Source organism: Octopus bimaculoides, chromosome 4, assembly GCF_046866305.1.
Source record: "Octopus bimaculoides isolate indiv1 chromosome 4, ASM4686630v1, whole genome shotgun sequence".
Classification (NCBI taxonomy): domain Eukaryota; kingdom Metazoa; phylum Mollusca; class Cephalopoda; order Octopoda; family Octopodidae; genus Octopus; species Octopus bimaculoides.
This window is the reverse complement of record NC_142931.1, coordinates 88,694,548-88,718,826: the sequence shown is the minus strand read 5'-3', so window position 1 is coordinate 88,718,826 and position 24,279 is coordinate 88,694,548. Positions and strand designations below refer to the sequence as shown.

The window sequence follows — 24,279 nt, the reverse complement described above, 5'->3', positions numbered from 1 at the left end:
AATATCCAAATTATAATAAAAGTTATTTTGACTGACAGATCTTCGATTTTAACACTAAACTTTATACGTATCACTTGACAATATTCGACATCATTCATGAGAAACTCATTGCAAATGCAGAAAGAACTGAAGCTAAATTTCGAAGATGCTGAAACACTTCATTATACATTATCAATCAAAATTGAAAAGGTTTGAAAAAGAAGCATTTTGCGGCATCCATAATATAAAACTGAAACGAAAAATGTTAAAGTAAAATAATTTAATTTTATGATTCTTTAATCATAAATTAATTGTTCTTCGAAAATTAGTAAACCTACCATAAACCTCCTCATTTGAAAATGGTGTACAAAAATGACTTCACATTTTCTGATCATTAAAAATTAGATGTCTGTCTTTAAATTGTCACTATTTCTATTTGCTTTTAACACCGATGCGCACGCGTGCGTGTCCCAGTGAAGTACTATGATCGATGGTCACGACTGAACCCCACCGTTAAAATTGTTAGCTTTGTGTCTAAATTAGATTATATTTGCTCAGTTTTTGGTAGGTCTTGACAGATACGTTTATATCGATTGGGACAGTCATATCAATGAGGAGGCATGATTTTTGTCTGAAGTCTTTCAGTATGATGTCTGGCCTATTTGCGTCTATCTTTCTGTCAGTTTGAATGGTGAAGTTCCAGAGGAGTGCAATGTGATCATTTTCAAGTACTGGGGGTGGTTTGTGTTCCCACCAGTTTTTATCATGGGGCAAGTCCAGGTTTTTGCATATTACCCAGTGAATATATTGTGCAGCTCTATCATGCCTGTTGAGATACTCTGTAGGCGCAAGCAGACTGCACATGGAGACAACATGATCGATGGTCTCATTTTGTTGTTGGCATATACGACATAATGGGGAGCTGCCGTTCTTTAATATGTTGGCCTGGTAGTTCTTTGTAGGTAGGCATTGATCTTGGGCTGCTATGATAAACCCCTCTGTTTCTGATTTCAAGCCAGAGGCCATTAACCATTGGTGGGTAAGGGCTTTGTCAATATCTGCATTATTCGCTCTCTTTGGGTATTTGCCATTGAGAGGTTTTCCATGCCATTTTTCAGTTATAATAGCTAAGGCAGCAATTTTAGCACGAGTTTTCAAGCGCTTAGCTTTTTCCGCAGGTGTTTCTAGTTCGTCTAATTCTTGAATTTGTTGCAATTCGAATTCACTTAGATATTCCTTTGCCTGTTTTGTTACTGAGTAAGATGCTTTCTTGCTTTCATATTTTAAGACAAGTTTTAGCATCCAGTCCTCAGAGTTTTTCAGATAGGTGTCTAGGCCAATTGTGGCTACCGTCATTGATAATGCCAGCTGTAAAAGTCCTCGGCCTCCTTCTTTTCTTGGCAGATAAAGACGTTCTATATCTGCCTTAGGGTGGTGTATTCTATGCATTGTCAACAGTTTTCGTATTTTTCTGTCAACATTACATATTTCAGTAATTGACCAGTTAATGATGTTGAAACTGTAAGTCACGACTGGTATGGCTAGAGCATTGATCGCTTCGATCCTGTTTCTCGCGTTCAGCTCTGTCTTCAGTATTGCTCTCACCCTGCGATAACATTCTCTTCTGATCCTTTCCCTCATCACTGAGTGCTTGATATTGTCCCCTTCAATTACCCCTAGGTATTTGTAGCTCTCCGCTGGTTCTAACTCTTTTATGACATTTTGCTGGTCAAGGTTCACATTAGATGTATTTGTCATTTTTCCTTGGATAAAGGTAGCTTTTGCACATTTATCAAGGCCAAATTGCATCCTGATGTCATCACTGAATTGTTTAACAATCGTAGTAGGCCTTTGAGTTGTTGGTCATTTTTTGCAAAGAGCTTCAAATCATCCATGTAAATGAGATGATTTATATTTTTATCAAATATTTTATAACCATACTGTGCATCATTTAACCATACTGTGCATCATTATAACCATACTGTATTATTATTATTATTATTATTATTATTATTATTATTATTATTATTATTATTATTATTATTATTATTGAGTGAAAGAGCAGCGAATGCCATCAAAGTGAGACTGCGGTACAAATATACGAAGATCAATATAACCATCATGACTACCCGTCTGATACGGTTACATCAGGCACATCTATCACAACCATATGTGCACGACATGATTTTACTTTTAAGACAAACAGTTCATAACCTTGCAGGTGGGGGCCTAGTTAGGATTTTCCTAAGGTCGAGTAGCCCATCCCCCTCAAAAGGTCCCTGAATAAGGTTTTTTTAAGGATATTGAACGAAACACTCATGTTTCCAGGGGTGAATTATTCAAGCTCCAAAGAATTCCTCTCAACACATGGCTCTGATGCTCCCCCACTACTTCTGCTCATGATCAGAGATGCACATCTCGTCAGCCACTGAGGGACATGCTCCAGTGGTAAGGTCAAACAACTGACAAGCAAATCTGTAGTATTCAGCAGAATATTTGTTGTAGCCCATCTTTTATACCAAAAGAAATCAATGTACATAATAATATTTCCAATCAGTTAAGATCAGAAGCCATGAGAGCCACTGCTTGTTATTACATCTGAGTATTTTATCATCATCATCATCATTATTATTACTACTACTACTACTACTACTACTACTACTACTACTACTACTACTACTACTACTACTACTACTACTACCCCCACCACCGCCATCATCATCATCATCATCATCATTATTATTATTATTATTATTATTATTATTATTATTAGTAGTAGTAGTAGTAGTAGCATTTCATGAAAGACTCTCAGTTTATTTTGCTGGGTATGATGGAAAGTGTCAGTTACCCACAGTCAGGTGACTAAGATGACATTTGTTTAGTGACGTGCTTAAAGAACCCTGCGGAGAATTCTTGCAGTTCCAAGTAATGTTGGTTTTTGTAGGTGTTCTATCTTTACATTTGTACCAATTTTTTTGAATACCGTTTGTAGTTGAGTGCAGATGGTTTTAAGCGCGCCGGTCAGTATGCGTATCCCGTCTATTCTTCATTGCTTGCAACCTGCGTATTTCCCACTTCAATTCATCGTAGTTGTTCACTTTTTCTTCTTTCTCTTCGATCCTGATATCACCAGGACATGCTATCACGATTATCAGGCATGTGTTTTTTTTTTCTTTTTCTGTTCACCACAACACTGTCAGGTTTCCGATGTAAACATCGGAAACCTAACATTGATGGTCGCACTGAATCATTTATGGTCAAACTGAATCATTGCATCCCACAGGATTTTCCGATCCTCATTCTCAGTAACTCCTTCTGGGATTGGTCATACCACATCTTTGATCTTTCTAGGCAGAATTCTCACACAACCCCCAATGTGTCATTCTTGTCACATTTTCATGTCTTTTGTATTTACGTTGTGTTAATTTCAGACAACCACTAACAATACTTCTCTTTTTGAGTCCAAATTCCGTCTTAACATCAGCATTAAAACAGGTTGCAACAGGTGGTGTCTTTAATTTTTAGCGATCGATTAGAGACTTCTATTTTGGAAACCATTTTGGTTGTATAAAGAAAACTCAAAAAGTTTTCTTTCGTTTCTCCCAGCAGTGGGAGAAGCGCTCAGTTCTTGTTATTTCTATTAAAACATTATTGAAAGCAGTTAGATGACTGAAACGATCATTTGTTCGCTAAAATTTAAGCTGTGTTGAATAACAAAACATGTTGAAGCTGACAAAATAGTCGAATCTCTTTCCCTCGGATTACTCATGTAAATATCAACGTTTTCTCAAACACGCAGTCACAACATATGACTTTATATACATAAAAGTCGCTATAATTATTGTCAAATCTGTGTTTTTCCACTTTGGTCTGCAAATCTCTACTCTTGACTCTGTATGTTTATATGTACGTACGTACGTGTATGTATGTATGTACGTACACAGATACACGCACACACACACATCTACGCACCCCCCCCCCCCACACACACATACAAATAAAAATTCTTTCTTTCAAAAAAGTAGTTTTATTACTAAATGACAAGAAAATGATGAATCGCCGTTCTTTAAATTTCTCTTAAAATAACTTACGAGTAAACATGTTTTACTCTATTAAATGTTATCAAGTTACTTTCTTCACAATAAGAAATGCAATGTATCTATCTATCTATCTATCTATCTATCTATCTATCTATCTATCTATCTATCTATCTATCTATCTATCTATCTATCTATCTATCTACGTGTCTGCCAGTCTATGTCTGTCCGTATGCCTGTCTGCGTTTTTCCTTCGATCTCAGCCAATAAACGAGAAAGATAGACAATTCAAAGGTATTGTGCAGCAGCGTTCTATCACTGTTTTTCCCTCGATCTCTTGCCCAATACATCATCCCGCTTGATCTGTGTGTATGTATGTATGTACATTCATGCGCATGTATGTATGTATGTATGTATGTATGTATATCCACAAACACACACATATATTTCTCAACACGTGCATTACAGACATTAAATTACCATTTTCGAAAATAAAATAACTCTTCTTTTAAAAGAAGTAAGTTAGGAAAAAAAAATGGAAAGAAAACGATGAAGCTCCGTTCTTTAAATTTCTCTTAAGTCAATTTACTACAGCAAGAAGATATCACAGGAGCCTCAATGATGAAAATGTGAAATTCACAAAAGATATTGTATGCAGAGGTATAAAATTGCCTATCTGTGGTTTGTTGTATATAACGTTGTATACAGAAATAAAGTCAGATAAAAACTAATATGTATTTTGATCTACTAAATGCTTCTTTATTTCAATATTGTTTTATCTTCATTTAAGTCTTTCTTGAATATATTCCTATATTTCAATGTAACTTATTCCTCACATAAAACAACGGGTATGCATTAGTATATATATAATATATACACTATATGTTATAAAACATACACATTACTTATTTTAATATTGTGATTTGAAGCCTGCTACAGTTCTTTGTTTGTCTATCTATCTATCTATCTATCTATCTATCTATCTATCTATCTATCTATCTATATATATATATATCTATCTATATATATATATATATATAATATATATATATATATATATATATATATTTATCTGCTCCGTTTATTAGAATATGCACAGCATTACCATTTTGTCTTCTTTAAAAACTTTTAATCGGGAAATTGATCTAGAAAACTGTTTCATAATACCACGAGAGAAAAGCGAAATTTCGACTCTAAATATTGCGTTTTTTAATAACATTTGAGATTGGAATATTTTTAATTGAAACAAAACAAAACCCTAAGTGATAATTATTTACTCAGAAAAGTTGTGCCACGAAGCCATCATAGCCATCCCATTCTCCTTAGTTAAACTTTTTAACTGTATGCCGTATCGTAATAGCATATACCGATTTACACGTCTTTAAATGAGTAACATTTCCTTCATTGCATCATGTGGCGTTTTTCTTTTTTTTTTTTGCGATCAGTATTTTATCACAATAGTAATTATCACATGGCTAAGTGTTAATCATGAATCTGCATCTAAAGCCAGTTTGACAATGGTTATTAGCTAAGAAAGGAAAACGAAAGCAATATCTTATAAAGTATGTTCATTAAAAAAATAAATATTCAAGCATGCGAATCTTTTTGCAGAAACCGTGGGTAGGAGAGTCGAAGACACAAGATACATCATCCCCAGCAGTTTTCTATCGTTCTTGTTGAGCCAATGTCCGTGCATGAAAATTTGTTCGTTTCTATTGTTCATTTGGAGAATTTATGATAACTTTGAAAAGACGGTACGGCTATCTTCTGCTTAGGAAGCGTCTAAAGCATTTGTTGATGGAAACATTATGTTTGGTGTACGAAAAGGTTTCGTTGGTCAAGACCACAAAGCTTGTGGCCATATGGAATGTAGAAAGTCCATAGTATTTCAATGCATCTTTCATCAGCAGAACCATTGCAGATTTGTCATGTGTGATAGAACCAGTAGAAGCAACAGCGAATTTTATTGGATAACATGCACTCATTTATCACTAGTTTGCGATCAATTTTTTGAAGAAATAGGAGCTGAACATAGTATTTTGCCATAACACACTGCTGTAGGGTGAATTATTACCAGTTAAGTTATCTCATAATTTTATCAACATCTGATGGAAATTGGCATTTTTTTAAATGAGTGGAACAGTGCTCAGTCGCTTCTTGTAACCGGTGAGTGGTTACGGAAATAAGCACCCTTAATTGTGTTCATGACACATTTCAACAGATCCATTCCGAGATTACAAGGGGATTTTCAGCTTATATGCTCATATATTCTAAAGCGAAAGCTTTTTAACGTGAATTTTTCACTCCCAGCTAATAACTTCAATAACTTTATTTGCTTTGAAAGATACATCCAAGAAACAAATTCACCGTTTCTTTTTCGAATTTGCTCAAGGCATCCTTGCTAATCTAGAGCTGGTTCTAGTGTTTTATAATGTTTTTCTGATCTCAATGAAAATGTGAAGGCATTAAAAACATCTTTCAGATCTTTAAGTGAAAAGACTACTACAGAAGAGAAATCCGATTGACTTTTATAAAAGATATACTCTTACTTATAAGTTCTTTGCTAGAGGATAAGTTTCAACGTTTGGTATGATCTATTTACGTGAAAATAATTTTCAAAGAGAAGATGTATTAAATCCATTTGTAGGTCAGCGTTGCCTGATCGTCACAGGCAATCAATTTTGATGATAGGAGTAAAATTTGAACTACAATCTGACATGACTTTGCCCCTACCCTATATGATAGTAAGTGAAGGTAGTTAACGTGGTGCATATTCCTGTAATGAAACTGTAATTAAAAAATAGTATCTTGTTTCTACAGCCTCTTGTGATCACCGTTTCATTATTTTTATTCGCATTGGCTCCCAATTCAGTCGCCTCCTCAGCGTTTGCTGAACTTTGCTTTAAGAGATATGCAGGGAGTTCAAAAAGTCTTTCCGCAGTGATTTTTTTTTCCATCCAAAATGTATTTCAAAATATGTGTAGACGAGTCAACTTATGTAAAGTTTTGTAAAGTCAAATATATTCTTTTGTAGTCTTTTATCATTTTATAAATATTTATTTTGCAATAAAATACTTACTGCGGAGAGGCTTTTTGAACACCTTATACTTCCTCTCTAGTGCGAAAAATGAAGTGCGAAAAATGACTTTACCTTTGAAGAAACTAAATGTTCTGCACACGTTCGAAGTAATGCTCACATGCATGGGATAATGCAGTTATGCTATAACTATGAGGCAAAACAATTTGTGGTTAAAAATAATCTTGAGTAATGTACGTGAAAACAGTTTTAGCTTAGAAGACAAACAAAAACTTAGAGTCTGTTTGCCGGAAACTGTTGCTGTAAACATAGAGTCTGTTACAATATACAGTAAAAAGCTAAACACTTTCTATGAGTTGATATGTGTTTAAAGAAGACAGAGAATGTTGAGATAAAGTGTATGCGTTTGTAAGATTAATTGAGAAATAAATAGAAAGATAGTGAGAGAAAGAGAGAGAGAGAGAGGGAGAGAGAGAGAGAGAGAGAGAGAGAGAGAGAGAGAGAGAGAGGGAGAGAGAGAGAGAGAGAGAGAGAGAGAGAGAGAGAGAGAGAGAGAGAGAGAGAGAGAAATGACAAAATCAGGATTTTGAATACCAGCAGCGCACGTATTAGCTGTGCACGGAACATTCAGAAAACATTATTTCTAGCGGAAGAGTTGAAACAAAACAAATTATATTTTTACGTCGCCATGATTGATAACAATTCATACATGAGTTTACATCATATGAAAGGAGAAAAGTAATTCTTCGATTCATTTCCGGACTTCGATCAAAGTTTTTCAATGTTTGGACCCATTGCTGTGCTATATAAAATCGGCCACCACCAAGAAAACTATGTTGTGAATGTTCCACAGATAATTATTGAAAACAATATTCAAATGATTTTGATGTTAATATACTTTACTAAATTTTGTGGCCTTGTTGAATTTTATTTCCATAGCTATTCAGCCACAGTGAAAAATATCATCATTTGTGTTGTGTCTAAAAATAAGCAACGCAGCACAGCACAAATAAGTAGACTAAATGTTCAAGCACCATCGAACGAGTTGGCATTGAAATCCACAACAAGCATTCAGTCTCTCTAAAAATGCCTCATGTGAACCAAGAAAAGCTGGACGAAAGTACTTCAATAAAAAAAAAACCCAATAAAATAACTGAAGACAGTATGAATGTCAAAAGAAAAAAGAATTATGAATTTAAATGTTTTCCGAATATTCGAGGTTGGTACTTGTATCTATGACAGATAAAGTATCTATTGAACAGACTGTTGCATTTCCTTGTGTTAGGAAGACTATGTTTTTGCGACACAACAATGCTGGTACCGCGTTTGCCCTATTATAATTATAATTATATATATATATATATATATATGTGTGTGTGTGTGTGTGTGTGTGTGTGTGTGTGTGTGTGTATAATAATAATATTAGGGATAAAAATTCAAATTTACAGGTAAAAACTCAATTAAATTCAATTCATTAAAAATTAAAATTAAATTAAGTTTCACAGTATAAAATATAAATATATAGTTTTAGAGAAAAGAACCAAAGTTCATGAACTTATCCATGAAAATCCACAGTCACTTATTAATTTTTCTATATGTGACTGTGGATTTTCCAAGGCGTATGAGCTGTTTCAGCCTGTCCCAGTAGCTGAGCTGTTGCAATGAGACAATCTTCTTTGTGAAGCTTCGCTGGATTGCTTCAAGGTCCACTGTTAATTTTGCGCTGTTGGTTGAACATAGCTGGGAGAAGCAGTCCAGGCGGCTGAGGACGAATGTCTTCCAGAGGACCATCATGGTTTCCTTCTCTCTGGTTCTGAAGGTTCTCAGGATCCATCCAGCCAGTTGCCTGCACTCTGTCACCATCCTGGTAATGTGTACTTGGAAAGAGGTATCATCACTCATGTTGATACACAGGTCCCTCACTGATTCAGGCTCTGGGATTGAAATTCCCTGCGGACCAGTGTACACTGTAAGTTTTATATTCAATTTTGGGCGCTGGTAGCGCAGGGCTTGGAATTTTTCAGCATTAAACTGCATATTATTGTCTTCAGCCCATCTGTAAATTGAGTCCAACTCCTGCTGCAGGTGTGCAACATCGCTGGGGTTCTGTATTTTCAGAGAGACTTTTGTATCGTCTGCATAGTTAGCAAGGGTGGCTATCCGGGCAGCCGAGGGCATATGTGAGAGGGCCACTATGAAAAGCAGTGGTCCCAAGACAGTGCCCTGTGGAATACCACTCACTATTTGTGTTTTCTTTGAGGTGGTTCCATTGGCCACTACTGCCTGACTTCTATCTTTCAGAAAGTCATGTAACCACTCACCAAGTTTTCCAGCTATGCCGAGATCACGCAGTTTGTGGCATATCATACCATGATCTAGTTTATCAAATGCTTTTGCAAAGTCAGGGTATATTACGTCCACATTTGAGTTGTTGAGTAACTGCCTCAACACCCAGTAATAGTGCTGTAAGATCTGGGTCAGGCAGCTCCTACCTAGTCAAAAGCCATGCTGGGTATCACTCAGCAAATCGTTTTCTTCAAGAAATGCGATTAGTTTCCCTCTGACGATGCGTTCCATGACTTTGCTGATGTGTGAAGTCAGAGAGATAGGCCTATAATGTTTGGCATCTGTTCTGCTTCCTCTTTTATGGATTGGGCATATTATTCCCTGCTTCAGCTTGCTTGGCAGCCTGCCATTTGCAAGGAAGCTCTAGAAGAGAATCTGTAGTGGTTTCACTAGGGCACACTTACACGATTTGAGGAGATCGCTGGGAATCCACCAGGGCCAGCAGTTGAGTTTACATCCACCTCATCTATGGCTAGAAGTATATCTTCTTCGGTAATGTCGATGTAATCCATCGTAACTGCCTCGCTTGTTATAGATGAGGCGGCAAAGAAATCCACCGGTTCGTTCACTTGTCTGTGTTACAACGAGGTGGTAAAATCACTTTTGAATTGGTCATTCAGTATCTTGCTGATCTTGGTTGGGCTATCTTTGAGGGAGCCATCTTTTTGGAGCGTACAGAGGCTGTTTCTTTAGTACAATGAAAGAAGGCCTTTGGGTTTAACTTAATGTTTTTTATAACTCAGACTTCTTTCTTTGCTCTCTCCCTCACATAGGATTGTTGCAGGTCTTTTTCAATCACCATCATTGTTGTTTTCGCCGGGACCTTTCACTACTTTTTGAATGTTGGTTGAAGCGATTTGCAACCTTCGTCCGTTGTCTCATGAGGATCTTTCTCTCTCGTGGAATCTTGTTCTTTTTGTGTTGGCCTTGTGCTCTAGGACGTTATTCTGGCATTTGGTTTGCATAACAGATATGAAATATTCTAGTTTCGTGCCAATGTCTGGTCTGGAGAGACATTGCGGCCAGTCCTGTCTGAAGATCTCTTTTTGGATCGATTTCCAGTCTGCTTTGTGGAAGTTCAGATTGAAGAGATTTTGGGTACTTCTTTTCGGCTGTATGTCTCTGGCTACTTTTGGTCCATACATAGACAACTCTATTATGTTGTGATCCGAAACTAATGTCGGCATCACTTTTACATGATGAACGATGTCCATATAGTTTGTGAAGCAGAGATCCAAAATGGTAGCACAACAGGGACTCCAACTGTGCTTGTTTGCAATGAATCATTCCTGAGAGCAGGAATATATAGAGAGAAGAAGAAGAAGAAGAAGAAGAAGAAGAAGAAGAAGAAGAAGAAGAAGAAGAAGGAGGAGGAGGAGGAGGAGGAGGAGGAGGAGGAGAAGAAGAAGAAGAAGAAGAAGAAGAAGAAGAAGAAGAAGAAGAAGAAGAAGAAGTTAACGTTCACTATTTAAGATAATAATAGTAAGTAAGATGGACACGAAGGCAAGCGATTGTGTATGTAGAGAGAAACAAAAACAACAGTCACACAGAATAACTGTTCCCAACAACGACATGCATTATAATAACATTATCAAGACTTAACTCTACAATCCCATGAATAAAGAATGATATTTTTTATTATTCTTTGAGCTTTGTCCGAAAGAAATAGACTGACAATAACTGCAAGTTCTGCCGTCATAAAGTGATGGTTTTGCTAGGAAATGGGCTTCAAATGTTAGGATTTAACAGTTTTACGAAAATTACTCAACAGTTCTAACTCTCCCCATTACAATTACTTCGATGAAAATATTCCTTCCTGTAATTTGGCACTAGATTTTACTTTCTTGTAAGTTGCTTATATCCTAAGTGTTTATGATCTAGCTTATTGTTACAATGCTACATACACTCAAATAATGATAAAAGAATATATACAACTTTTCCTGATCAATTCAGACATTATCAGACAACTAAAGTTATCGGCAATCCAGTAAATGAGGTATTAAATGTTGACACTATAAAACAGATGGATCACATTACCATAGTCAATTATGTTTACGCCGAAGCTTATCAACTGCTATATGTACTAAAACATGTACTAGAACACATAGGTTTTTCAAAATCCTTGGACTGTTGCAATTGCCAATTTAATATTTTGCATATTTTCTAGCACTAGACGGATTGGCAACAATTTTCAGAAGGTAGAGCCACTTTTCAATGTGACTTTTGCATTTATTCTTATGATCTCCCAAATCTGATCGTTATAGAGAATTTGGATGGCAACCAAACATGATAATCATCCCAGAAGACCAATCTGAACGTCAAAGGTCACATATTCTTGTTGCAATGGAAAGTTGATTGGATAACTGTCAGATTAGATTGATTCAACCGCATTCTACAACAGTGGACAGTAGACTTATATTTACAAACTGATGTCTATAATCTATATTTGGTAAGAAGAAAACAAATCGACTAAGAGGTGATCAATACAAAGGAATGATGCATATTCTGAATGTGGAATCAAAAACGTTTGAAGGTGGTTGGGCTGTAATTGTACCATCTTCATAATGAAGTGAAAATGAGTATCATATCATAACTTGTCAATGAGTATCATAGTATAACTAGACAATGACCATTACTAGGTGGTGAACCAGCAGAATGAGTAAAGCAGAGGACCATTACATTTCAATATATATTTCAGCTAAGGCAGGGAGCTGGCAGAATCATTAGCAGACCGAAAAAAAATGCTTAGTGGTATTTCATCTGACTTTACGATATGAGTTCAAATTTCACCGCAGTCGATTTCGCCTTTCACCCTTAAAGTGGCGAGCTGGTTGAATCGCTAACATGCCGGACAAAATGCTTGGCAGCATTTCGTCTGTCTTTTCGTTCCAAGTTCAAATTCCATCGAGGTTGACTTGACATTTCATCTTATCAGGATCGATAAAATAAGTATCAGTTGAGCATTGGGGTCGCTATATTCAGCTTATTCCCCCTCCGAAATCGCTGGTCTTGTAGCAAAACTTGAAACCAATATTTATTCCAGCTCAAGGCGGCAAGCTGGCAGAATAGTTACCACGTCGGAAAAAAATGTTTAGCAGCATTTCGTCTGACGTTACGTTCTATGTTCAAATGCCACCGTAGTCGACTTTGACTTTCATCTTTTTAGAGTCTATAAAATAACCACAAGCTGAGCACTGGGGTTAATATAATTGAGCAAGTCGGTACTTATTTATTCTGGTTCTCAATTCTCTGAGTTGTGAGGCAGTAGTCATAATCTGTCATCCGGTTTATCACCACCACCATCTGATCTACGGGTGCTTTTAGCGCAGTTTACGTTGTTACGAGTTTTCAAGATCTGTTGTCTGTTTCCATAATGATTAGTTTCCTTCATGTCTTGATGACATAAAAAAATAATAAAGGGTCATGGCCACTTGAATTCTCTCCTTGGCTAAATCTTAAAAGCTTTGACACTTTTGTCACATATTTAGAGACATTCTTAAATTTCTTAACAAGAGATTTATGTTCATGTCTCACCTATTGCTCGATTTTAGTTTTTGACTAGAAAATATAAAATGATGAACCCTTCTAATTAGTGACAGCTGTGAATTACAGTTTCAAACACACGTATAAAAATTTAGAAGGCAACAGTGAAATTTCAGTAGAGATGCAGGGCTTAATAAAATTTGGAAATATTTAGACAGTTGACGTATCAATAAAGTAGAAGTGGAAGATTTTAGAGAATGTATTGCATGTCATATATACACAGTTTATTGCCTGTTAATTCATTTTCCTGTTGAACAGTTGGTATATTTTCAAGAAGGAGAACAAATAAATTTAGTTTATTGAAGCAACTCCAAAACACGCGTAGTCTGGCTATTTCAAATTAATAAAAGCGCCAACAATGTATACTAGCGACCAAAATCTCACGTCATTACGCCTAAAAATATATAGAATACATCTCAAAAATATCAGAGTCGAATAGAACAGACTGTACCACGAAGTTTGTCAGCAGCTTAAAGGACAAGTAGAGATTTTGTTTTAAAATATCATAATAATTTACTAAGAAAGCTAAAAATTTCTATGAAATGAAGATAAATTCGAATACAAATCGTTGTTGAAATCTGCGGTTAATCGAAAGAAATCTAGTGAAAGAGGACGGGACCGATTCGATCTTTAAAAGCTTCAGTATCCAGTATGGCAAACAATTTCGATTTCATTAATACGTTTTCATTAATCTGTGTGTTGTTTGACTCAGCAAAAGATTTGAACAATCTCGTTGTTTCTATAGGGATAATGCTGTGAAAGAACTGCACGCATTTTAATGTGTGTTATAAGAAGTGCACACTTTCTTTTACACGATTTAATCAGAGGATAAAAGAAATGCCCATGATCTTTTTAAAATTTTGAAAGAAGAAAGGGAGGAAGTCTTCCTCAAACAGAAGATCTGGCCCGAATGCTTGCAACAAAGGGAAAAGCCTGTAAACATATCCAAGGGATACGTAGTGGCATTTGACGTAGTGTCAGATTAAGTCTAGGACCGAAGAACACCCTTTGGTAGAAGACACTTGCCTGGAGTGCTGAAAACCCTTTAACCACACAAACATTCCTAATTAGATTTTCAACAAAAAAGAAAATAATGAGCAATGAAACAATTTATAAAGCTGCAAAGGAAATCACAAAAGTCCAACATTTGGCTCCTACGTTAAACTCAAGCGTCAGCTATTTAAAATTATTCCTGCTGTTACAGTTGGAAGCCATTTCTAGTTTACTGATACTGCATGAGATTCAGGCAACACCTACTTATACGATATTCTGATGGCTTATCTGAGAAGCCAAACAAAAATCGTACAAGTATTTGTTAGCACAAGAATTGCAGTTGATTTTCTCTATGTGGTGGTGGATCAGTTCTCAATGGATTGAAATGAATGAGTTCGGTACTTTGATAACACTGATCTTACACCTCACACTGAACTCGATACAGGCTAAGTCAACCATCAGATGGGATATCGTGGAGAAAGTCAGTGTTATTGAAATACTAATTTAGAAATTAATTTCACCAGGCGCGAACAAGAAAATTTCTGATGCATCTAAGAAGGTTATGATTATATCGAAAAGATGAGATAATGCGCATCATCAATGAAGAAGAAAATTGGAGTGTCGATTAGGTCATTTCACATGATTAATTTTCGTGTAGAGTCTGTGAATAATTAATCTCTATCAAGGACGCTCCATCACTCACTGAAACTCAAAATTACCGCTACGAAACATGACCCACAAAAACATTTGTTGAATGGATTTTGACCAGTAGTGAAAGGACTGCATAAGAATTTCATTGATAAAGAAACAATTATGGGAGGTAATAAAGGAGAGCATATTTTTATGTGCCAAATTAATTTACAATCATCCAATCCAATATTTCCATTCAATATACAGCGCAGGCAATTTCTGTTATTCCTCGAATTTGTTATGACAAAAGATAGTGCCTTTCTACTCAAGCCAGATTTTGTCATTCCTTGATTCAAGGTCAGTCATAATTAAGTGCGTCTATGATCAAAAGCATTCCAGCCGTGACCACGTTGTCTGTTCAAGATAGTGTATCTGAGACTACACTATCCAATGTGATCTTTCATTTTCAAGACGATAACTTGTAATTTGGGGAAGATTTGGCTTGTATGTCTAAGTGGCTGAGAGTCCATGTAGAAGTACCTTCGTTGACCAGTACTTCGTCATGATATGCTTATTATCAAGGGTATAGAAACGTCTTGATAAAAAAAAGGTCATATAACTATAATTATGAAATAGATTTTGAAGAAGTAATTATCATATATACATTTATAAGAAAAAATTTAATTTAAAGAAAAATTGCCTTCTACTACTACTACTACTACTACTACTACTACTTCTTCTTCTTCTTCTTCTTCTTCTTCTTCTTCTTCTTCTTCTTCTTCTTCTTCTTCTTCTTCTTCTTCTTCTTCTTCTTCTTCTTCTTCACAACGGGTAATTATTGAAAATAATCCGGTAAGCATAAACGGAGAAATTTTCTCGCCCTAAGTAGGGAAAACTTTTTCAATTCAAAATCTATTTTATTGGTGAGATATTTTATATTTTAAACTGTGTCTACTTGTTAATGTTATAGTTATTTGCTTTGTCTCGAGTCCTTAACCCTTGATAGAGTTGTGAGCGTGCTGCCGTAATATGCAGCTTGGTTGGAGGATTTAAACCCGGCAGAGCCGGCTCCGCTCCAGTTCTGACCACAGCCCCTTTTGTTTTCAGAGAAAAAGGCAAAAGACCCCATAATGAAAAGACCCCATAATGAAAGAAATAGAAGAAAATTTATCTTGGGGTCATTGTAAGTCATAGCGAAGACAACTATAAGGAATATAATGGTTTAAGACTTTGTAAATACCACGCAGAGTTACAAATATCCATCCATCCATCTTCTTCACCCACTATTCTTGGGAGGGTTGTAGAGATAGATCCTCAGACACCTCCTCCAAAGGGTCCTATCAGAATCACCGATCATTACATTTACCGGCTGGATTCTCATGTTTGATCAACTCAGACTATGGATATTATCCAACCATTTCGTTATTCATTTATCTTTAAATCACCTGTTAGATGGCTCGGCTTCAAGAATCCGTCTTGTGATTCTTTTCTGAACCAAATATATTATTACTGCCACCCAAAAATTACTTATGTAAATGTAATTGAAAATATACTAAATAATAACTTGCTGCAAATTAATACTGAGAATATGATTACTCATTCTCATTGAGATACCTTTTAATTTTAAACATTTTTACAACACTAATAAATACAGTAATATTGTCTTCAAATGATACTATACCTCTATAGTAATTATTTCTTTGCTGCGTTATCAAATTTCTATCTGTAGCCAACTTTCGATCGCAATTATTGCTTCAAAAAAATGAAATCATCTTATTCAAGCATTTCTTGATAATTTACGAATACAGAAACTTTTCCTGAATATTTCGACCCCAGAACCAAGATAGTTTAAGAAATTTATAATTATTCATACTCAACATCACGGATATTTTAATCTATATAATAAATACTGGCAGAGAAACTACTCTCTGGACGTTTTTCTACTGGTTATTGTGATAAGGATACTTATATACATGAATATGTGTGCATATATGCATGCCCGTATATATGCATATACGCATATATACATTTGTACATATATGCAAGATTATACGTACGTACATACATGCAGACGCACATAAACACATACACACATACATATATGCTTGTATTTTTGTGTGAATGTGCGTGTGTGTGTGTTACATATTGAATTAGTGCATAAGCACTTTAAAAATATATCCATAGAATTTAAGAGCTCAATTGTTTAACATGTTAAACTTCAACATATTATTACTGCACTGCAATATCCATAGTAGGAATGAGTTTTCATAGAAATAAATTGGTTCAAAAGAATGTGCAGAGCAAAATATCATAAAAAGCAAAGATCTCAATGATATTTGAAGATTATATGATTAAGTTCTCCAGTTGTTTCTACAGTTAAGATATAATCATCGTATATATGCTCTTGTATGTGTATATACTCTCTCTCTCTCTCTCTCTCTCTCTCTCTCTCTCTCTCTCTCTCTCTCTCTCTCTCTACACACACACACATATATATGTATGTATATATGTATGTATGTATGTATGTATGTATGTATGTATCTATCTATCTATCTATCTATCTATCTATCTATCTATATATATATATATATATACACATACATATGTATATATATATATATATATACATATACACACGCACACCTATATATATATATATATATATATATATATATATATATATATATATATATATATACATATATCATTATAATTATCATTATTATTATTATTATTATTATTATTATTATTATTATTATTATTATTATTATTATTATTATTATTATTATTATTATTATTATATGCTTTAGTATCACTTCTGCAAATATGTATTGCTACTCTTATCTAATTATTGTGGAGACGAAGAATATTTAAATGTACGTTCAAAAATTAATTATTTTTGTAATATTAAGTATATATTGTACCAAAAATATCACTCTATGCGTTACTTTGTTTCAGTGATACACTATGCGACAGCTTTGTATCTCGTTTAAGGGATTTGTAACTAGAAATGAGAAGTGCTTATAAACCGGATTTGGAATTCAACAAAGAAAATAAAGAAGAAACGAAATAATCTTCATACTATTAGATACGAAAGATAAAGATGTAGAAAACCAAGAATAAATATATTTTTTCTGGAATTTCTTTTTTCCAGGAATTTTAAATTAAAACACGATTTTAAAAGGTGTGAATTTATTCTGGGGGTGATCATATCATTAATGGTTGCAAGAAATGCTCAGTGTTTCAAATATTGTATAGTTTTGTTAATATATATTTTCATGTAAAAGTCACCTATATTAAAAATAAACAACAACCCAAAGCCCCTCTAAATATTGTCCAAGGAAGATCACTGCTTTAGAAACTTAGTAAAGCATTCAGTAATACATCACCATTGCTAACAAATATACGCTATATTTAAAAAGTCAAATTGAAGGACTAATGTAAAAAGAACATCAAATAAAAATTCCAAAGGATAAAGGAACAAAACATACATATACAAATACAAACTTTTCAAATACATTCACAAACGTTGATATCACTTAACAGCCCAGGCAACATACTTTTTTCTTACCACTAAAACCATTGTAAGGTAAGTTATAATATCTTGCCATTTCATTTCAAATGGATTGCAGGCAAAAAACAAGGGCAGTACGAATTTAAGCGATAATTGAAAAGGTAGTAACATAGCAACCTCACTAAATGAAAACAGTTATCCTACAACATCTATTAAATAACATTTTCTGTATATATATATATATATATATATATATATATATATATATATATATATATATATATAATTTAAGAGCTCTCTCTCTCTCTGTACACACACACACACACACACATATATGTATGTATGTATGTATGTATGTACCTATCTATCTATCTATCTATCTATCTATCTATCTATCTATCTATCTATATATATATATATCTATATATATATATATATACACACACATACATATGTATATATATATATATACATATACACACGCACACCTATATATATATATATATATATATATATATATATATATATATATATATATGCATATATCATTATAATTATCATTATTATTATTATTATTATTATTATTATTATTATTATTATTATTATTATTATTATTATTATTATTATATGCTTTAGTATCACTTCTGCAAATATATATTGCTACTCTTATCTAATTATTGTCTTGTACACATTGAAAAAAATCTGAGTGTTGTTCTTCTTCCAAGTCATAAGAAAAACAAACAGAAATATAAAATAAACTAAAGAAAATAAATAGTACATAACTACACTTGCCAGAATATTACATTTTACGGCGATGATTCTAAATGTTGTTTATATTTGTTTTTTTCTCTATTTTTGATGCAAATATTTTCAATTCAAATGGAAATAGAAAAAAGACCCTGATCTACATTAGAATTTAACAAATATCTAAATTACCTTATTATATTTATTTTATTGCTCTGTTGTTTTAGTTTAGATCTACGTTGAATGTAAACGTGTCTCTAATTTATTCAATAAAAAGAAGAAATAAAACTATAACTCACCTGTTTGACACGAGTAGTAAACTGCTACAACGGGTATTATTCCACCTGTTAATTCTAGTTGACAATGTGGAATCAACGTACGCAAGCCATCGGCTGCACAGTACTTTCGACCATTGCACAGGGTCTGAAGATTTCCTCGGACTATTTCTATTGACGTAGACGTAGGCTCGAGTCGTACCTCGGTCACACGTATACTTGATTTCTCCGAACATGACAGGCCGAAGGTACCAGTACTGCAGATGTTGCTTACGCATAGGTTTCCTGAAATGAAATGAATTTATAGGGATTAAAGACATTTGCAATTCATCACCGTTTAAATTTTATGAAATACTTTAATATTTCTCTTATTTGTTTTTTGATTGAGCTGACGACAGAAGAATCTCTTTATCGACGTATGTAACTGTAGCCACTCTGTCGTTGGACAGATTATATTAAGTTATCATTTGAATATATAATCCACGAATTTAAAAATATTCTGAATTTGTTGAAAGATAATCGTAAGCGGTATTTAGCAGGTTGAGTGTTTACTTTGAAACATTCTTGATGGAAAATCATACCAAAATGAGGCGATTCCTGTTCTTGGGAATATTAAGAATGTCATGGATTAGACTTTGGTACTATTTTCACTTTGTGAAAATACATAACTGTTCTCGATAATAATTTACAGCTCACTCCGATTAAAAGAAATATTAAACGAAGTAAAATGTTTCTTTCTGGTAAAAGTATTTAAGTCTCAACTAAAAGCAGAAACTCTGTTCCTTTAAATTCATAATTTTTGTAATGTAATTTTAAAATGATAACTGCTTCGTTTATTTTCGAATTATAATCTTAAAAAATGTAGCTTTAGACTTCTCTTCACAAAAAGTTTCCAGCATTTGAGAATTGGTGGAAATTTTATTAAAATGTAGAGAGTAACATAGAAAGCTTAATGCATTGTGTGAAAGTTAACTATTTTAAAACTGAATTGTGACTGAGTATTCTGTTATGAAATGTTCAATACAATAATTTCAATTAATGCACTTCTTTTGTTAACTCTAAATACATTTTACATTCACTCATATATAATATTAAGATATAAAACCCAAATCACCGGCACTTCCAAAGACATCTTTAATATGAAGTATTTAGATATGAAGAGCAACATATACATCTTAAATAATATTACAGAATATAACCGAGTTTATTTACAAATATGAATAGAATACGGAAATTAAATCCCTGTGAAACGAATTATTCTGTAGTAACCATATCAGCAAAGTAGCATTATGAGATGTGTACGATCTTTCGGAAATTACTAAAGATTATTCAGTTGCTATTCATTTATTTAAATTTAATCTAACTTGGCAGTTGACATTGAGACGACGCTGACTTTTGTCGATCCATAATGTTTCTGAGAACAATGGTCTGGTATAGCTTTCTATTGCATACTTCAAGTACTCGGAGCAATTTGAGTTCATAATCTATATGCGAAAAAGAAAAAAAACAATCAATGCTAATACACCACTTGCAAGAAAAAGAGGGAGCGACTACGTAGTCTCTCGACCTGCTACAACAAACAACTAAATATCCTTTGAATCATCTCTGATGTTTTGATAAAACGGCTACATTGAACAATGAAGTCCTAAATAGACTATGTAGGAAAATAAAAATCAGGTGGTCGTAGCTGATATATCAGTGATAGTACATCTGGCTGGGGTGGACGAGCCGAGCTAGTAAGTGTGCTGATCCAGGATAACTTGGGATGAAACAATAACAATCACAATTATATTTCAACTGCATTGTGTCTATTTGCAGAGTGTGGCATAGCATTGCAGTGAAACTTGGATCGTTGGAAATTTCAACTCTCTAATCAAATATAAATTATTTATATAATATTTCTACTCTATCTCACGAACAATTTTTCCTGCAAAATGAATTGAATTCAGAATTACAACATTAATCTAGTTGCTGAATTACATTGGAGAAATTATATCAAAAATATAAATCAACATCAATAAAACCTGTATGCATTTACATAGTAGTAATGTGAAGCAGATAGTTAGAGATGACCATGAATGTCCGGGATTGGATGCTAGCCGTTTATTGAATATGTTAATATTGACAAGTCTATTTGTATTCGATGCAGATGTGTCCCTGGATAATTTCCTTAGTCATTCTATGTCGACATGCCAACTCGTGTGCATTATTGTAGATGCATACAGTGACTTCTTTATATCATGTCTTGATGTAAGTAAATCACTATATGCATATACAATAATAACAAGAACGTAAAAAGCTCATACTTTGCTAAAACATGTCTGGAATTGTCTCCATGTGTACCGAAGCTCGGATTATATTAATATTAACCTGTGTGGTAAAGATTCTGCCCATCCCTACCACGTGTGTAATTTTAATTTTAATTAAGTGAAATTTTTGAATTGTCGATCTGACCTTGATCAAATTGAAGCAATAATTTACTGTTTGTTTTTCTTGACATAATTAAAATTTAATGAAGCATGTTAGCGCTGATTTAACAGGCTGTTGCTGTTGTTATTTAGTACCAATCAACTTTGATTGAGAGACCTATGAGCAAAAGCATTCCATTCATACCCATCTCGTCTTTTCAGTGTCATCTAGATATTTTTTGAAGATTTGTTTTCTGTTATATCTAGTAGTCTCAACGACGACGTAAAGGTACCCACAATGGTTCTAGTTGTATGTAAGTACTATAAGGTACATACAGGCATTTACACACACACACACACACACACACACACACACACACACACACACACACACACACACACACACACACACACACACACACACACACAACTCTGTATGTTTGTGCGTGCGTCAAATTTATCACCACACGCAGTGGTCAGACGGTAAAATTGGGCGAGTGTACGATGCGGGATAGTTCCCGCTAAAGTGAATTGTCCTAAATATTCTACGTAAAGTGTAAAAAATTCTACGTAGAAACAATATTTTTTATAATTATCCAAATGCCAATAAGTTATGGCAGTAACCAACATTTAGCAAATGCAATGGATAGATGATTATTTTTGAGTTTTAAAAATTTAAGATATAGCAATGCAGTTAAAACACTGAAATTGAATTTAAATGCAACGAGGATGTAGATGTTGAACGGTATACAAATATTAAATATTTACAGAAAAATAATGTTTGTGGACATGATTAACAAAAAGAAAATGGTGATGATGTTAACGGGATGGTGACAACGTTCTGTTCAACGTAAGATATTTACCGGTATTTTAAATCTCTACATATATAGTAACAAAAACAAAACTAACTGAACATATTGAGTTTTGAAACAGACAAATTTTAGAAAATGAACTCAAAGTTTGCTGGAAGTTTACTCGAACGAAATTTTTAGCAAAAGTTTGGGTTAATATATACGGAAAAAAGAATGATAAAATGACTGATTTTGAAGTTATATGTAGACTTGAAGAAATATATACATTTATTATTAGATTCTATTAAAATAACTTGTAGGAAAAATATTTCATCAATATTTTCTTAAATGTTCATAGAGTGAAAAGCAGCGAGCCGACAGAATTGTTAGCGATAGAATGCATAGCGGCATTTCTTTTGGCTCTATACGTTTTGTGTTCAGATTACACCAAAGTAGGCTTTGCCTTTCATCCTTATGGAATCGATAAAATAAAGTACCAGTTGAACCCTGGGGTCGATGAAATCGAATGTCCCCCTTCCCCAAAATTTCAGACCTTGTGCCTGCATCAGAAAGATAAAAATTCATAGATTGAGAAATACATTAAGGGTTTTCCTTAATTAAGGAAACAGATTAGAAGATGTTGGAAAACATGGATAAAACTGTTCAAGATTAAAACTGTTCAATGTTAAAACTGTTCAATGTCAAAAATGGTTTATGTGCCTTAACAAGATTTATAGATCAGAAATGATATTTTCTGGAATGTACGTATATCTAGATCTAGTTGTGTACCGTTTTCATTGTACCACTTACAAATGACATGACAGACCCATTCCTTAACTGCCATAAATATATTTAATTCAGTAGCTTGGTTGACGTCATTCTTTAGCTCTTCTGCTCTTCCTGCTCGTTTTATTTATTTAATATTGCCGTGTCAATAATTAATACACCATAGACATTTTTGGCACTGGAACTGATGGAATTCTATTATGTGTTACCAGGTGGGGGCGAATTGGCAGAGGAAACGTAGCGGGGAACAATAACAAAAGATCTTAAAGCAGAGGGTTAACAATGGAACAAGCTGTCAAGGACGCTTTCAGTGTTAGAAGGTGGAATGATTTTGCTGTCGCCTCAAATGTCACAAGGCACAATGAGAACCGAATATAATGAATGGAATGTAATGTAATGTGTGATAGTATTTTCTGCTAATGTTTTGTTTGGATTTTCTCAGGACACGAGAAGGGAGGAATTTCATGTACAGTAACAGTATGAAAATATATACATAAACAGACAGATAAATAAAAAATATTTCCTGCGGTTCACTACTACACGTGGGCGAAATCTAAAAACGATGATTCTGCAGAAAACCTAGTTCTTTCTGAAATAGTTTTTTTTTTTTTTCAAAGGAACACTTGCAAATAACACCGTATGGCAAAAATTAACATGAATACTCTATATTTTACTAACTGTAACAATAATAGCGAAATATTCATCAAAACAGAAAGTGCTGTTATTATCTCCTTTCTGGAACTCTACAACTTCGCAAAGAATGCATAAAAAATCAAGCACGTACACGTAAAAGCAAATCTTATAAACATAATACATGAAATTATAAATACTACAATACACTAATAGTCTAAAAATATAATTTAAGGAACTAAAAATATTCATCACCACCAACAATATTTTGTATATTTGCAATCTAGTATAAAATTCCTCAAATACATAATTTCGTTCAAATATGACCTCGGGGGACAAACTTTGGTGCAAGCTTCGTATTATGTATAAAAAGATTGTGGAAGAAATAATAACTTCATATTGTTTACACAAAAAATGGAGTAATAAAAGTATTTTAATTCTCAGGAGACTGGAAAGATTTAGAAATGGATCTAGCAGATGCGATGCCGAGGTTATGCTCAGGTGGCTGGCTTCTTGTAATTAGCTTTTGTTGCTTTGTAACAATTGTTAGGTGGTTGTAGTGAAAG

At 33.9% G+C, this 24,279-nt stretch overlaps 1 protein-coding gene across 6 annotated transcripts in view; it reads right to left on the bottom strand.

The window, feature by feature from the left end:
- Positions 1 to 24,279, bottom strand: part of LOC106872337 (uncharacterized) — a 126,487-nt gene that overhangs the window by 17,527 nt on the left and 84,681 nt on the right. For all 6 annotated transcript variants that reach the window (XM_089350948.1, XM_014919284.2, XM_014919283.2 and 3 more), the window contains one exon: positions 19,123 to 19,383. In XM_089350948.1, the coding sequence (XP_089207074.1) occupies positions 19,123 to 19,383 (261 nt within the window). The remainder of the gene's footprint in view (positions 1 to 19,122; positions 19,384 to 24,279) is intronic.